A 17571-nucleotide genomic window follows, 5' to 3' on the forward strand; every position below is an offset into this window, starting at 1 on the left:
GGGTGTTTAATGGTGTTTCTTGAAATGTTATTTTAATGCTTTTGGAGTTGATTAATTGTTGTTGGAAATGTCTAATGACCCTTATTATTATTGTTTATAATATGGTGTGATACTTTGAACCAGGGGAATATGGCTAGGAGATAATTGATTATCAGTTAATAATTGATGTCTCTTAGTAGGAGCCAGCTACTATATAAAGGTGGAGGCTGGAGCTCCTTGGAAGAGAGCATAGCAGACCTTGGCAGGCCAGTACAGTACACAGTCATCTGCGGAGGGCCCTTACCTAAAGGGGCATTGCCTTATAGTGCAGATTTTGTTCATAAGTATATCTACTTTTTTGCCTTGTATATTTTTTCTTCTTTATTTTTGCAAGCTGTATTTTTTCCTTTTTTCTGCATTTTGGCCAAATTTGTTTGCACTGTAAATAAGCTGCATGGGAACGCACTGCTGTAAATAAAACACCTGGACTGAAAGAACAGAACCATCTCTTTTGTGCCTCAACCAATCGGCCAACCTTACACTGCCGATAAGACACATTTCCGCATTACTTTCTAGACCCTCTGAACCTATTTATAAGCCAGTCCAGGTGAAATATTATTATTTAACCTGGACTGGCTTATAAATAGGTTCATAAAAGTTGTCAATTCCCTACAGTACACAAATCTAGGGGAAAAAATATAGTACAAGCTAAAGAATGGAGAGACTCTCATTGATTGTGGTTCTGTGTTTGCTCGCTGGTTTAGCTGAATGCCAGGCTAGAGATGAGAGCAGTGAGACTCAGATCACAGTACTGACTCACAAAGACCTGGCAGAGAACTTGGCAGAGAACAATGAATCCAACGTTTTCAACCAAGGACCAGAAACGGCAGCCTGTGAACCAACCATCAACGTGGTGCTGAGAGAGCTGGGGGCTTTGGGGGAGCGACTGGCAGCGACTGTGAAAGCCCTGGAGGAAACAACTACAAGGCTGGAGGCCAGTGAGAACCAGGTGGCCACACTCAACAGCACAGTGACCAAACTAGGAGAATGAATGAAGGTAATGACATACACTAAGTATGTAATATCATGTTACACAGAGTGCCATGCAAATTTTACACTTCTAAAAAAAACCTCTCATGAACTGAATTACTCCATTCTGAGCTTAGATGTGAGATTTAGTGACACAAACAGGAGGCACAACTTCTCTGGAGGCGTTAAAGAGCAACTAAACACCAAACCCAAATCTGTGTAAAGCCTGACGGATGGAAAAAAAACATGCCACTGAATTGTCTGCTGATCAGCCAGCAGATGGCAATTCCAGTAGTATAAATAACCAAGATATCAGAGAGGCCCTTTACTAGCAGCAGGGCCCTAAGCAGCTGCTTATATTGCTTAAAGAGTGAATCAGCACTAAATCCCAATTTTTGAGATGTAAACATGGTTACAGTATATGCCTTCTATATAGTGAATAGCATTAATCCTGTACTTAATTTCATAAGAAGTCCTGCATTCTCTTCTAGGGGCAGAAACTTGCTGTTTCTCGGCTCTATGGGCAGAAACTTGCTGTTTCTCGGCTCTATGGGCTGAAACTTTCAACCATCTGCACTTCTGGCCACACCTCAATCAGTGATGTCTAACAGTCTAACGTTACTTAGCCAGAAAAATTGTGGTTCTTTGGCTCCGCTTACTGGGTTTAACTCAGCCAATGATATTATTCCTGCCACCCGAACAGCTCTACCTCTGAGAAATGTTTGTATCGCTAAAACTTCAATCTGTACGGAAGCCGAGAACGGCCGTGCTTACAATTATTTTTTAATGCCGTTATCCTCGAGATCACAAGTTAATTATCTCGTGATCTCGAGAAAACGAGCTTTGTTATCTCGAGATAACGAGCTTTGTTATCTCGAGATAACGAGATAATCAACCCGTTATCACGAGAAAACAAAATGTTGTTTCCTTCTATTACTTATAATGTTTATCAGAGATCAGGAGTGCCATGCCAGCATGCATAGGGCGTTTTGACAACTGTAGCAACTGATATTTAAGCTGGAAATGTAACTGCAGCAAACAAAACTACACATTTATGCTTCCTGTTCAGTTATGAATCCTCCCCGACAGTCATGACAGTGATCTTGAAGGCGGAAATCAGGTGTGATCACACGACTTTTGTTTTCTCGAGATAACGAGATAATTAACTCGTTATCTCGAGAAAACGAGCTTTGTTATCTCGAGATAACGAGATAATTAACTCGTGATCTCGACATAACGGCATTAAAAAAAATAATTGCAAGCACGGCCGGTGGTAAATCTGTACATACTGTATTATTGCTGCCTCTGTTGGGGCAGTGAAAATGAAGTGTAGCCTAATTTGTGCTGAATTTTGAAAATGATAAAAGTGAAATAAATACAGAATACTGATGATTCTACAAGGTGAACAATGCATATTCATATCTCCCAGATCGACCTCGGGTGGCATTTTCTGTTGTATCACCAAAAGACGGAACTATTGGTCCTGTAAACATTGATCATCCTCTGGTGTTCCGGATTGTTTTATCTAACATTGGAAATGCCTACAGCCCAATCTCAGGTACAGTATTTAATTTATTTTGGTTACTATGTTCCCTTTCTACCAACAGAGTACCTAAGAAAGAATCTGTCTGTACACTATCTAGTGAACCAAGAGGCTCTTCTTCCTCTTCCTTTCTTATTTGTTTATTCTATTTTTAATTGAACCGTGTACCTTTGTTTGCTCTCTGAAGTACTTTGTGACAAACTTGCATCATAACTTTTGTTTTATAAGTGCTCTATAACTAATTGAATTGACTTAATGATGATTGTGTTGAATGATGATGATATTGCTACTACTGCTGTTTACCTCCTGTGATGCAGGCTATTTTACAGCACCAGTGAGAGGAGTCTATCACTTCACCTTCACTGCTTTTGACTGGGGAGTAGACAGAGTTACTGGTGGGAGTTTGTGCAGAAATGGAGAGAGAATGGTGTCTTGGTATGATCAGAAACAATCTGAAAGCGACTCCTTGTCCAACAGCGCCACCTTGCTGCTACAAGTTGGAGACCAAGTTAATGTTGTTCTTTGGACTAGAGCTGTAATCAGTGATAATGTCAATCGTTACTCCTCATTCAGTGGTTTTTTGGTTTTCCCGATGTGAAGTATATGAAAATTAATGACTTAAAATAGATCAAACTTTAAATTGTGGTGGGATGAGTAAAAAAAGGAGAGATGACTTCTTTGCAGCTGTTTCCAATAGGGCATTTCACCATACATTGTGTGAGTTTTTTCTGTACATGTATATGCAAAACTGTTTTGGTTTTTTTGCTAGCCTATTTAACTTCTGTAAATTGTAATAGATTGGCAGCAATAATAATAAGACTATTACTTTTGTTGTTTGTTTTATTTTGACTAAAGTTTCCTTCCAAAATGCTGTTTGTCTAACCCTAACCCAAAACCATAAATTATTCTATCCTAAAACATGATTGTATTGTAACCTACAATCTTAAAAGGACTCATATCTTTAACATTAACCTATAATGTGCTTTATTTTCATGCAATAAAAAGACTCTTGTATTTCTGTAAACACAACTTTACCATTGCAAAGTTTTGATCTTTTTAACTTATAACTTATATGTCAAGCAGATAATCTCATGTGCAGGCCTTGTTCTTTTAAATTGTGACTAACCCAGCCCAGGTTGATAATGCACCCAGATAATGCCAGATCATACACCCATGATTCATACAGGACCAGAACAACAAACATGTCATTCACAACAACCATCTTATCATTGAATTAATAATTTATTTGCACTGATAGGTGAGCTTTATTTTCCCCAGGAAACCACATGATTGGATGAACACATTGTCAATAAAGGTTTATAAATCAAGTTCATAATGTGGGCTTAAGTCTTTTCTAATGTGTTTTTTCTAGCCCAAGGACAGACATTATGTAAATCAATGTTACAAAAACAAGAACCATTCTTTAATGTAAAACCATTTCATAAATTCCCCATGCATAGCTCATCTTACACCTATACCTACTCACAAGTACTACTATTGCTTGATAACTACAATATATCATTGGTGAACTAATGAAAGAGCAGATATAGCTAACACTCGATCTCATATCTTCCTCCCCTACTTGCTCCAATGTGCTCTTGTCCTTAAATAAAAAAAGAAAAATCCTTTCTACTTTTTCTCATGTCTCAGATTTCTTTACTTTTGGAATTCTCTGTCATACATGATCATTCTAGGGTCAAAGAAATATTTAATCAAATCTATTCTCATGGTGCTGTGGGGCTGATCCTTGGTACTCCTCACTTGTTTATTCAATGTTGGCGATATGGGAGTTGAGGCGTATTCCACTGTTGCACTCACTGTAAGTATCTCTGTTCATGAGCGTCAGCTAAATGCATAAAATGTAATATAAATATAAGACTCTGAGAGTGATGATACTTGGGTAACCATTTCAAAGCAGAGTAAGGTCATCTAAGTTTGCTGAAAAAGTTGCTGGTGTATTGTGGACTTAAAGTTTGAGATTGTCCTATTGCACATCAGAAATAATTATGAAATCAAAGAAAAACTAAACAGGTAAAATGGAAAGACGTACATTTTAAATTAATCTTTCAGAAAAAAAAAAATGAAACGCTCACAGAACTGTCTTTGGTAAATGTGAGTTATGAGAAGAATAATTGCACTTATATTAGCAGCTACCATGAGTTCTTATTATTTTACTCTGTATTCTACGTGAATCAATACACTAAAAGCTTTTAAAGATATCAAATGTAATTTAAACTCAGGCACGGTTTATATCAGAAGAACACTGCAAGTCAGAAAAAAGAGAGGAACAAAAGGTGTGCTTAAAAATGAAGAGGTCATTTTTCAGTTTGTCTTCAGGTGAAGGTGATGAGGTATTCTGGGTAGGCCTGGTCATCGTGGAAGATGACGAACATGGAGGGCTGCTGCTGGTTGTCCACCAGACTGTCAAAGCAGTCAGTGGGGTCCGAGGTGGAACGGGGTGGGGGGGTTTTCATTGACGCTTGACCAACTGTGTAACGGCCGGTCAGGACACGAGCCACGTACAGCCGCCTCAGGCCCGACCCGTCAGGTGGGGAATAACGCTGGGCTGAATACTCAGCGTTCACTGCAAAGTAAACTCCCTTTCCATACATTGCTCCTGTGGCAGAATTAGAGACGTCAGAAGAAAGATGATAACAGGTTATGAGGTTATAAATACAGAAAATACTGTATATATTCTTTGTCTCAATGTGACGAGAATTATCCTTTAAAGCTGCACTAGGCAACTTTGCATGCAGGTGGCCCCAAATCCACCAAATCTACAGCATCTCAATTAGAGGGGATGGGACACTCTTCTTTATTGCAGCCCCACTTTGTGATTTTGACTTATAAAACAGGTGTATTTCTATATAAAAAACTTGCCTAGTGCAGCTTTAAGGCATATTTTAAGACTGTAACAAGACTTTAAGACTTTACCGTGTGTTCCTGTGTAGCTCCTGTCAAATTTGGTCCTTTCAATGCAGTGGCATGACTCTGCTGCTGTGCCATGGTACAGCATCTTCTCCCCAAGGTCTGCTGAGCCATTCTTGACAAATATACGCTGCCTGCAAACGGCATAGGCCTGCCACAGGAAGAAGTTCTGCACGCGCTCAATCTGAGATAAGAAAAGGTTTCTAGGTTGAAATAACGTGCAAGTAACTTCCTTTTATAATGTTTGCACTATGAGAAACAGACTGGTACACAATGAGCTTTCACAACTTTCTTTCTGTCTTCCTGTGTGTGTGTGTGTGTGTGTGTGTGTCACTTACTTTGCGGATGTTATATTGCTTAGCTGTTTTCAGGAAACCCTGTGCTACTTGCTGGTACTCCGGTGAGTTAGGATGCAGCTCAAACTTTTTAAAGGTTTCCTCAGCCATAGGTTCCCAGTGCTTTGGCAACTCTAAAGCTAAAGTAGTAGACACAGAATTTAATGCTATTGTTTTAACTTGAATGTTAATGTAATGATTACTAATTGAACTAGCTGTAATTTGAATTTTGAATTTGAATCCACAAAATATGGTGGATTTATGCTAGTGTACCAAGTACAGTATGAGTCAAAAAGGGTGTCATACTTGCAGTCTCGTCTCTTTTCACTTTGTAGGTGAGGCCTGTTTGCCAGTCTGTGGCTTCTTGTTTCTTCAGGTTTACTTTCAACTTTATCCGATCTGGTCCCTCTACCTCCACTGACACATCTTTGTTCAGGTGAGCCTGCTCCAGGAGGTAGTTGGCATGCAGACTCAGCTCTTGCCAGGCTCCATCCTGCTGCTGCATTGACCACTGGACACTAAAGGCTGTCATGGCCTCTTCTTTTTCCTGCAGGTCTCCAAGAAGGCCTCTGCTGAGAGCTCTGTTCACTAACTCAATGACGCTCAAAACATCCTCTACCAGGCCTTTCAGCACATAGAAGACCTCTCCCCCTGACCCTGACTGATCTCTAGCCCCAGCCTCGGTTCTAGCTCTGCTCCCATCCACACTTTCCTTGCTTCGACCTCTCTTCGGTTCCAGGCTCATTCCTAAGGTTCTGACTTTTGTCTGCACTGCCTCAAGCTCCATGACGTTGAGCCTGGAAAAATCCTGACAGTCCACCTCTCTCTTGGTCAGTTGCTGCTCCAAGATGGCCTCCAAATCTCTCTTGGCGTTCCTAATGGTAGTGGAACTACAACCCACCACACACAGCACAGCTGGGGGTGGCTTCCAGGAGATGATGGTTAGGTCATGTGGTGTTGAAAGAGAAGCATGAGAGCCTTGAAAACTGACAGACGTACGCTCTTGAATCTTCTTCAGTATTTGTTTAGCTTTTTCTAAAAAAGGGGTAAAAACAGTGCAAAAGAGAATGTGATACATGGTGTACCATTTCCGAATGTTTGTCTACAAACATATGTAAGCATCATTCCCAAGTTATAAACTAGGGCAGAGGGCAAATTAACAATCAAATTACAATCAAATTTCTAATCAAATTACAAACCCAGAGTGTTTCAGCTCTACTATTTTGAGGCCAAACTATAACAAACCTCTCAGGGTGAGGCGGGGGGCGATTTGTCCTAAGCGGTTCTCCAGCTCTGATCTGCAAAAACATATTAGTATCAGTACTTTCAACCAAGCAATATGATTGGTCACAGATAGTATCAATCCTTTCTGATAATTCCAAAATGGAACTGTGCTAACTCTTGTGGTAACTAAGGACCGTGTTGACATTCTCCTGATTTATAGTCTACTTACACGTGTGCTACTTTGAGGAAAACGTTTCAGACAGTGCACCTGCATCGGTTACTGCTGTAAAGTAAGATAATACCCAAAAAGGTGTTGTTCGTTCGCTGCTGTTACAACAGCAAGTTAGGCAGACGTTACTGCTGTAATAAAATCTAAGCACCTTTGATTGGGTGCTGATGAAAAGAAGGCTGATCCAAAACAGCAAAAGACAGCACATGACAAACCTTGACAAATCATAACGTATGGCAGCTATAACAAAATTAAACTGTACACACTTTGATATACAGCCAGATGTTTTGATGATTTTCACTGGTCAAAATTGAGAATTGAGGTTCCAACTAATCTCAGATTTCATTTGCCCCTTCACTGTTTGTTTCTGCAGGAAACAGATTTGTTTTTGACCTGAAAGCCTGGAAGACAGGCTGCTGCAGGATGACAACGCGGATGAGGGAGACGAAATTTGGATTCAAGTCCCTAACAGCCGATGCCATGCCATCCAGCATGGCTTTACAAGCTGTGTCGGAGTCCATACCGGCTGCACCTGGGGTATAAAAAAAAAAACAGTTATGAATACACACAAGACTGACACCACTTACATTGATATATCAACTGACTGGACACAGATTTGTTCTTGATAAAACGCACATGCTCACACACTCAGACCTACCCACCTACATGCAGGAAGATACCTCAAAACACATGCATGCACGCAACTACTCACATACACACACAGTACAAACCAGTATTGATGGCTGGGAAGGCTGCGGAGCGGTAGCCTTTAATCTCACACCGCTTCAATATCTTTCCACAATTATTGCGAATCCTCTGAGCCTCACGCTTAAAACTGGCATGAATGATTTCTTTACAGCCCAGTGCCCCGGGTCCCGTAGTGCACATAAAGTCTGCTGGAATGCCCACTGACAGACAGAAAAAAGGAAATATGACAGAAAAAAACACATCATGTTTGAGTCACATATCTGTATTAGATGTGGAGGAGGCAGTAACCTAGAGGTTGGAAAAGAATCCCTCTTTGGATACTCCTACACTGTTTTATATATCATCAGCTTGTGCCTTTAAACACCCAGAGAACGGTCCTGGACTTGTTCTTGTTGGAGGGAGCGATAGTGATTGCAATAGCAATAGCAGAGTAAGAGCAAGAGTTTTTCCAGTTGAGAAAAAGTTTCACGCCCCTTTACTCAAAACTCAACATGCCTTGTGGTTGCATTGCATTCTGGTCTATTGAGGCTGCTTTCGGTAGAGGAATTGCTCTATCTGACTCTTCCAAATTGGATTTCTCCCTGTTTGATTGTTGAACGTCGGTGCAAAATGGCGGCTCTAGAAAGAAGATCCTGCTCTTTGATTCTGAATAACTGACACCAAAATGTGACATTTGCTGTTGATGTTTTAGATAGTTTAGATTGTTTTTTGTGTTTTTTTCTGCTGTCAAGCTCCATTGTAGCTGCACTGGAAATATCTCAATGTGACATTATGTCATCTGTGTTTGGCCATCCACAGGAGTAGGAACAATACACAACCAAACAAGACAATGAGCCCAGAAATGCAAGGGACATTGCCAATAGCTGTATTTTAAAAAGACAAAACGCTGTCCCTTAATTCCAACCTCTCCAGAGAAGCTCAGTTCACTTTTCAGACCCACCTTGTGCTAACTCTGCCTGGACACCGGGCCCTGCTGCAGTCAGAATGGCTTTGGAGACGCCTGAGGAGGGAAACAGTTAGTTAGTGAATATACAGTTAGGATCCAACTTCATGTCAGTGTTGGGCCTCAACAAATAAATCTAAATCACAGCAACACCAATGGTAGCCGATATTGGCGTTTTGCAGATATATTACTGCCGTGTATTTTACATCCAAATATGAAAATAAATATTTCAAAACTAGCACAAAGTGATATTGTATTGCTGACAATTTTGAAGCGGGTCACATTTACATGATAAAAAAGAATCATATAGTAATTCATTCACAGCAAATACTTTGCATTGAGTGCAATGAGATGTCTTACATTTTCCATTTGGGCACTGTATGTGACATCCTGTTGTCTCCGTAAGATGTGTGTAAATATGGACTGTGTTACTAGTTGTCAATATGTTTCCTCACCAATGTCACCCATGCAAATAGATGTAGATTTAAAAGTGATTTGTCTGTTGGGAGGGAGGTCTGATAATATACAGAACAGAAACCGTAAACCGTCGTATCATCTCACTGGGATGTATATCTATTAAGATGAAACTATTTATGAACTGGAAAGTAAGTAAACCTGACTGTTTTAACAAATTCGTGGACCTTAGTAACATGGAAAGAGCTGCCTCCATTCTCTTGGATTTTGATCCTGGCGTAGAGGGAATATGGACTACCATTAAATCTAACATACTACATTTTGAACCAAAAGCATGTACAATAGGATACAAGGGATTTTGTATTGTTTATATGATTATATGATATATGATTTGTGCATTTATTTAAGACATTTGTAACACCATGTGACCCCCCCCCCCTTTTCATATTGTGTTGATATACCGCGTGTTTTATTTGCCAAGTCAACATGTTTTAGGATTTAGTTTGGGTCTACAAAGGGCTATGACAAAGATTTAAGCTAAGGCACGGCAAAATGTATACAGTCAGTGTAACCCTTTGTGTGAAGGAGCTTAATTTGAAGGATACTTTTCCAAGGCTACATTTTAAAACAAACCAACAAAAAACAAAGAAAAACTTGGCTGGCTGGTATACGGTATGTTATGTTGTGTGTCAGGGGAAGTGCAGGGAGAGTGAGTTAATGAGTGACATCTGAGTGAGGTTCAGGGCTACCTGTATTCATATCTAAAAGGCCTTTATTGCTCCTGCTGACAGCAGTAAATCAGTTAGAGGCATTCATACTGTCACTGCAAAAACACTGCAAAATGTACAGCATATTATAGTTCTTTTGTGTGGTTATCAGCAAGCTGAATTTCCCATTTGCAATATCACAACATGCTGGCAACAACCAAATCGCTCTCATTTCACACAAGTTTCTGGCACGAAGACGAATAGTCCTTTACCTAGTCAGATGTATCTGTTATGGAAAATTCAACAAAACCAAAACCAATCTGCTTCACTGTGGTACATGTCTCATTTTCAAATCAAATGCCAACACTTAGAAAATGGTACAATGGTACCTGATTGGTTGGTAGAGAAGTCGGTTGTGTTTACAATGACATCAGTGGTTTCTTGAATGATGTCACCACAGACCAGCTGAAGCTTGACTCCACCCAGCATGGCTGTGACCACATTGTTGGTCGAGGAGACGTGGCGGTAGAAGGAGGCTAAAAGCAGAAAGGCAATAATAGAGAAAATATAATCTTAGCAAACCTGGTATATAATTTATCATTTAGCATTCCTCGAACATTTGCAATGAAGGGTTGTTTAAAGTTTATTTGGAAACAAGTAATTTATCAAATCAAGCCTTAATAAACATCACATTGTAAAGAAATTTCTACACCCACCTTGGTCTGGGTGAGCATCGTTTGTGAATCCTCTGAGATGCAAAGTCCCTTGAGCAGACTGGAAGGCCTGTACAGACACAAAATGAAGGGTTTCAGTGCAATTCCATAATTGAGAAAAGATGTCACCTGATGTCCATTGCTCAGAGCATAGACAATGGATAAGGTGCAGTGAAATACATTCTACTGTGTTTGTTAGAGCTGCAACGATTAATCGATTAATCGATTAGTTGTCAACTATTAAATTAATCGCCAACTATTTTGATAATCGATTAATCGGTTTGAGTAATTTTTTAAGAAAAATAAGTCAAAATTCTCTGATTCCAGCTTCTTGAATGTGAATATTTTCTGGTTTCGTTACTCCTCTATGACAGTAAACTGAACATCTTTGGGTTGTGGACAAAACAAGACATTTGAGGACGTCATCTTGGGCTTTGGAAAACACTGATCGACATTTTTCACCATTTTCTGACCAAACAACTAATCGATTAATCGAGAAAATAATCGACAGATTAATTGACAATGAAAATAATCGTTAGTTGCAGCCCTAGTGTTTGTGTCACAAGGCACCACTATGGCTCTCAATGGGCACTTCTATTACCTTGGTAGATTCTTTATCATTGGGGTGGATGATGATGCGGACTAGGAACGGCGTTCGACTGGCTCGGTTCTGTTCATATGCACGGATCTCCTCCAACAGAACCCTGGCCGCCACGTTGGGAGGAAAACGCAGAACAGTGCCGGTTCCAAGCGCAGGGAGAGCAACAGAACCGAAGCCTCTGTTCTCACAGGAGCCCAGGATTCTGCGGATGCCCTGTCTCAGAGCCTGGAAAAGGTCAAAATTCAAGGCTTTTTAAAGTTCACTTCAGGCTGGAAAAAGACAACAACATTATTGTCCAACATCCTGTAGAACACTAGTTTGCAAAGGGGGAGGCAGTACGTATTCACTAACTGGGTTGTGACAAATTGTTCACACACACATACACACATAAACAAACACATGCATGCACACATACACATTCACAACAAACACACTCTTTCACCTGGACTGCTGTCCCTTGTCGGATATTATCCCAAGGGAGGAGGTTGAGGAAGAATACTCGGCCACACGGAAGTCCAGGCAAACCCTCCACCAGGACTTTGTCACCAGGAAGTGTTGCTCCTCCTGCTGCCTTATGAAACGCTGCAACCAGCTGAGGTCCAGCCACGTTGGACAAAGTGTGTCCCACACGGGTAGAGAGAGGATCATGGCCAACCATGGGAGATACCAGGGCATCCAACTGGGAGGAGAGTAAGTGTAGCGATGGGAGGTGTTAACAGTGGGGTAACTCTATAGTACAGTTCTCTACAGTACAGGATAATAGCAGTGTTTTTTAAGCTTATGTCAATGGTGAAGGTTGCTCCTCTCCTTTGCATTATTCCTAGTGGTGTTTGCACACAGTCAGCATAGCTGGAGATATCAGGGCTCGTTTTCCTACCTTTAAAAGAAGCCATTTGCTGTCATTCATGTTTGTAGAATATGAAAAACAACTTCCACAGACTTGAAAATTTCCTGAACTAGATAAATACAGTAAACATAAAGCCTTAATTTAGTTCTGTCAAAGTTTCGCTTTGCTCATTATTTCATTGTGCCTGAGTCGGGTATGTTCATATCAGGGCATGCATTATATTACGCTCTGCTTACTGTCAATCAACTGACCACCACAAGAAGAAATGTAAGTCTCTGCAAGGAAATAATCCCTCAAATACATGTGGCCTTATAAACTTTATTGTCACATCCATGTCTTCTTATTCGGGGCGTAAAGTTTGTATTTTAAATTAAGTAAATGTTAAAAAATCTACATGTTGCATGCATTGCAAAATGATTGAGACATAGATAATAATCTAGACATAGATAGTAAATGGGCTCTAAATGACAAAGGTATTCTCCTTTAAAAGAAGTAATCAACAACTGTACAATTTTCTCAATGTCTCAAAGTCATGCTTCTCACCTGCTGGGTCTCGATGATTCCCTGAACAATCTCCACCTGGATACCGTCGGCAGCAGATCCAGCAGTAGCTCCTCTCACTGGGTCTGGGGTAACAGCACTGGGACCCATCTGGAACCCATAATCCCTGCTTGTACTGTGTCCTGTATCTATCCCTCGGAGAAGCCTGTCACACGTTTCCTGCATGGCCCTCACCACCTCTCCTCTGTTATCAATCAAGATTACTTTATTCAAGCTTCGCCCCTGACTCACAAACTCTTTTACAGCAGTCACAATGGCCTCAGTGCACACTGTCACAGGGACGCCAAATATCCCTGAGCTGATACAGGGTATGGCTATGGATTGGAACTCCATGGTCTCTGCTAAATTCAGAGCAGACAGAATAGTTTTTTGCAGTAAGGCCCTCTCTCTGCCACCCACTTTTCCCTTTACAGGCCCAATGGCGTGCAGCAGTTTCTTGCAATTTAGGTTCCCTCCTGTGGTCAATACCACATCTCCTGTAGGAATTTTACCAATCTGCTTTACTAGAGCTCTACTCTCCTTCTGCACTTGAGGACCACCTGCGTCACTCAGTGCAGCAGCGACACCCCCACAATGATCCAGATCCTCATTGGCTGCGTTCACCAGGGCATCAGCGTGCTCTTTGGTAATGTCACCCTTGCACACCAGCACCTGCAGCCCTCTATGAAGGCAGTATCTGGCAACTGTTGTGCCTCCTTTACTCAATCCTGCACCTGATGCCCAATTCTCTCTGGTTGGGCTATGTTGGTCCTGAAGCTGTATGAGACACTGCTGAGAATGGCCAACACTTTGGAGCGTCTCTGTGCCAGTGGCACTTTGGAAGTAGCGTAGTGCCCCAGGCAGGTCGATGGTGACTGTCTCCCGAACCAGGGAGTCCAGAAGTGGACCCAGCCTGTTCCTAACCTGAGTTACTCTGCTGGATGGACCTATCAGCACCACCATGGGGCTAGAGGATGAGGCCACAGGATGGAAGGTCACCCCTGAATGGTCAAAACCATGCAGCTGTAGCAATTTTGGTAATAAGTCTCCTATCTCCGAGAAAGGGAGAAGAACCCTGCCCTCTACACTAGACTGGTCCAAAATAAACTGTGTAATAAGTTCATTCAGCTCCTCAACCTCTTTGGTGTGGCCCAGTAAGCAAACCTTGCTACCTGAGCCAAACCTGACCGCAGCCCTATGTTTTCCTTGGTTCATCTCATTTGCCTTGGACTCAAGCTTCACCCTAAGCTCAGATGGCACATCAGCGCAGTTAGGGATGTCAATCTTTACTTCCTTGAACTCACCTTCCAATGCCTTTTCTGTTTCATCCAGTTTATCAGAGGAGAGGGTGAACAGACGTAGCTCTATGTCTCCTAACTCTATTTCCACCTTGCCACCAACCCCTAACAAGTTGCCAAGCACCCCAGGACCTCCGTATACCTTTCTCAGGAAGGCCAAGAAATGTGGGCTCATGTGAGAAATCATTCTCTCTAACACCAACTTCTCCTTCTCAGAGACCCTGTCTCCAGCCTTACAGATCTCCTCCACAGATCCTTCCAGAACTAACTGACCTGGATCTCCCTGCTTGACCTTCACTCCAGGGATATCGCACCTTAGACTGTGCTCTATCTCCTTCCAGAGGAGGCGAAGTTTGGCCTCACCCAATCGACGGGTAGTCGTTTGCTTCTGACTGACACCTGACCCTTGACCTTTGACATGTGAGTCCACCACATCCCTCAACCTGGCGTGAACTTGGGAATGCTCCCCAACCACCACAGCCAGTCCAACCTGGCTATAAACTCTCACCTCATCTGTGGCCTGACTAGAGCTGCAAGACCGAAGCAGAACTTTGACTTTGCGTGGGTCTACTTCAAAGTGGCAGACGTGGCGTTCTTTGATCTGTTCAAAGAGTTTGTCTACCTTAGCCTTCCATTGCTTGACTCCATCCCTATCTGGGACTCCAGCCCCAGTTTGGGCTAAGCTCCTAACCAAAGCCCTCCCCTCCTCTGGGTGGAGCTGTACAGAGCAAGTCACAGAGGCGAGTTCTTCCTCTAGTTCCTTCCCAGCCCTGGGGCATTCTTTGAGGTATCGGAGGAGGTAAGTGTCAAGTTGTAGTTCATATTCTGCAGCACTGGGTGGCAGTGTTGAAGGAAGAATGGACAGGTGGCTCTGCTGTTGGAGATGGATAAAAACTTAATTTATTCTTTCATTAATGACAAAAACATGACAGTGGTTTTCAATGGTTATTGATCTGAAATGAAAAACAGCATTGAAAGCATACAGAGAATCACTGCAAAACTATTGTTTAAATGCTCTAACTGTCTTATTATGCCCTCCTGATGGAAAAACTGGGTTAACACTGGGTTTTTTAGTGAGAGTAGTAACAGTGAGTAATATTGTATGACCAGTACTGCCATCTCCGAGATTATCCTTTACTTATCAACTGATAGTAATCTTAATTTGTATTCATTTAAATTGTCTGAATTGAAACTTTTTTTTAAAGAAAAATGATTTTGTAAAAAAAAAAAAAAAAAAAAAAAAAAGATGTTGTGAGTTTGAGTATGATAAAAGGTTTTCATGAATATTGTACTTGATTCAAGGACCAAAGATTACCTGCAGCACTAAAACACCTTTCCTAAACTAAACACCATCCATTTTTGATGCCGCTCTCTCTTTAAGTAAATCATTGCAGAAGTTCATACTGCGATTTCAATTTTTTTATTTTTTTATTAACTGTTTAGTTCTAGTTTTAATATTTGTTTTAATATTCATCAATTAATTTCAGATTGTTCCAAAATTCACTTATACTGTATCATTTAGATCTTTGAATAATGTTCTGATCATACTCCACTCATAATGTGCTTATAATGTGCTTATGATGCCTTATGAGCAACACTTCATTTAAATTATTGACTTGGTTTCCTATAACCAATGAAATTACCTGATTGGAAACTTTTTTTTTTCATTCATCAATTGTTGTGTGCAACCTTTACCGAGTGATGAGACGTCTGAATTTTGCACACCTGTCTCAACTGTCTCACCTGCGCTGGAGCTGTCAGGTCTGGGCTAACTGACATGCTGGGAGTTGAGGTAGTGATGGGAGAGGAGGTTCCTTGGACGGTGAACACCAGAGGACCAGCCGCTAACTCCAACACATGCTCACGCTTCTCCAGGACTCTCTGCTGATCTGAGACAGCAAACAGGATGTTACTTGTGGTGGCTCCTTTATGGAATTAAGTCATTGCTCTTTGGCATTAAATACTCCTTGGCACTTGGTGAAATTCTCTCTCTCTCTCTCTCTCTCTCTCTCTCTCTCTCTCTCTCCCTCTCTCTCTCTCTCTTTCTCATCTTTCAGCCCAATTTTCAGTTTTGTTGTTTTATCCTCCCTGTTTCTTTTGTTGTTCTTCTAAATCTCCATCCTTTCTCTCTGAAAACTATGCGCTGATTAAAATAACATTAATCAATCAATCAATCAATCAAGGAAACTTCATTTATACAGCAACTGTAGTGCAAGATTGTACTTAACAAGATAAGATAAATAGAGAGAAATCTAAATATAATATTAATAGTCATGTTGATAATTATAATAGTAATGTAAAAAACAGTAAAAAAAAATAAAATAATAATAATCTCGCTCTCCGTCTGTGGTAGCCACTTAAAAGTAAATTATAGTGACCTTATTGTAGGCTACTGTAGCCTATTGTTTATCTCCTATGGTAACACTATAATATTCCTATAATATTCCTACAGGAACAAATATATTTGTTGTGAGATTTAGTATCCTCCTACATTTCACTAGCCTATAGCCTATAGCATAAGGGCATGCATGATGCTGCAACTTGTATCTCATGACCTGTTTGCAATGTGAAAGTGAAACTGTCATCTTTCTACGTTGATATTTTTTGTATTTGGTAATGTAACGTAGCCTACTTTAAGAGTCAAACGGTTTGAATGTAGGTCTTTAAGATGTTAATTAGCTCTATATGTTGCCATCTTTCGTTAAAAAAAAAACACAAAATAATCGTGTGATCAGCTTATGCAACTTGTTTTCAGTTTTGACATACTTTCACTTACACACCGGCATGGCAAGATAGTCCACAAATACATGCACAATAAAAAAAAAAATCAGCAATCAAGCCATAAATCAGTTCATTATTTCCTACCGTTCTATTTCCTACCTTTTTGATCTCTAAAAGCGATCGTATAAACTTTATCGTTCGCACTCCTCAGCGGTCCGCATTCCCCTCCGCCTGATCTGCGGCGAACCTGGAAGTAGTTTTCTATCCTCTTCTTCTGCTCTCCGTCCAGGCTGGGACACTCGAAGAAAACAGGATATTTGTAAGGAGCATCCATGGTTAAAGTTTTAGGCTGAAATACTTAATTGATTTATCAAATATCCCCTGGACGAAGAGCGCAGCGGTGCCCGGCTGACCCGACCAGTAGAGTCATTGTTAACGACTCAGCTGCGCCCCTAGTGGCGACAGCTGAGAAATCACGTTCCTATAATATAGGGACTTCTAGTGTGTCTGTGGTACTCAACAGGGTGCCTGTCCCCGTGGGAGTAGCCTAGCCCAAAAATCAACTGCAAAAACTGTGTAGTATTGAGTCTTAAAATCATTTGGTAACACTTTATAATAACCATCATTAATAAATGGTAAATTGATAGTTAATTAAACTTTAGTTAATAGTTATTTTACTGTTAACAAACAATGAAATGATCATTAATAATGTTTACTAATTATTAGTAATGCTATAATTTATGTTATTTTATCATTCGTTTGTGTAATATAAAATCATTTGTTTATAAATTATATACTGTATCATAGCTTTT

The 17571-nt window shown here is 40.7% G+C and overlaps 1 protein-coding gene across 2 annotated transcripts; it reads right to left on the reverse strand.

The window, feature by feature from the left end:
* Positions 1-3545: 3545 nt before the first annotated feature.
* On the reverse strand, positions 3546-17185 carry LOC139641039 (protein mono-ADP-ribosyltransferase PARP14-like). Of its 2 annotated transcripts, none has more exons than XM_071515261.1 (15): positions 16919-17185; positions 15782-15927; positions 12744-14909; positions 11796-12032; positions 11354-11578; positions 10756-10822; positions 10429-10575; positions 8916-8975; positions 7999-8175; positions 7661-7799; positions 7060-7112; positions 6121-6849; positions 5818-5954; positions 5486-5663; positions 3546-5168 (listed from the first exon to the last, which is right to left on the reverse strand). In XM_071515261.1, exons 1-15 carry the CDS (start codon positions 17091-17093, stop codon positions 4885-4887), a joined length of 4920 nt encoding a protein of 1639 aa, XP_071371362.1. In that variant the 5' UTR covers positions 17094-17185; the 3' UTR covers positions 3546-4884. The 2 variants fall into 2 exon arrangements, with proteins under 2 accessions (XP_071371362.1, XP_071371361.1); XM_071515260.1 differs by having other exon boundaries at positions 3547-5168; positions 12744-14912.
* Between the last annotated feature and the right edge of the window lie 386 nt (positions 17186-17571).

This window comes from Centroberyx affinis, unplaced genomic scaffold, assembly GCF_046629955.1.
Source record: "Centroberyx affinis isolate AG114_WGS23_722 - 3 ecotype Tasmania unplaced genomic scaffold, CSIRO-AGI_Caff_v1 ptg000334l_1, whole genome shotgun sequence".
NCBI lineage: Eukaryota > Metazoa > Chordata > Actinopteri > Beryciformes > Berycidae > Centroberyx > Centroberyx affinis.

Bases quoted from the DNA above. Each gene is read 5' to 3' on its own strand.
- LOC139641039 (XM_071515260.1), bottom strand. From the start codon at position 17,093: ATGGATGCTCCTTACAAATATCCTGTTTTCTTCGAGTGTCCCAGCCTG. The intron at 8,976-10,428 runs GTACCATTGTAC...TTCCCTCCTCAG, and splicing joins CTTCTCTACCAACCAATCAG to GCGTCTCCAAAGCCATTCTG. The intron at 5,664-5,817 runs GTAAGTGACACA...TTCTTATCTCAG, and splicing joins AGCAATATAACATCCGCAAA to ATTGAGCGCGTGCAGAACTT.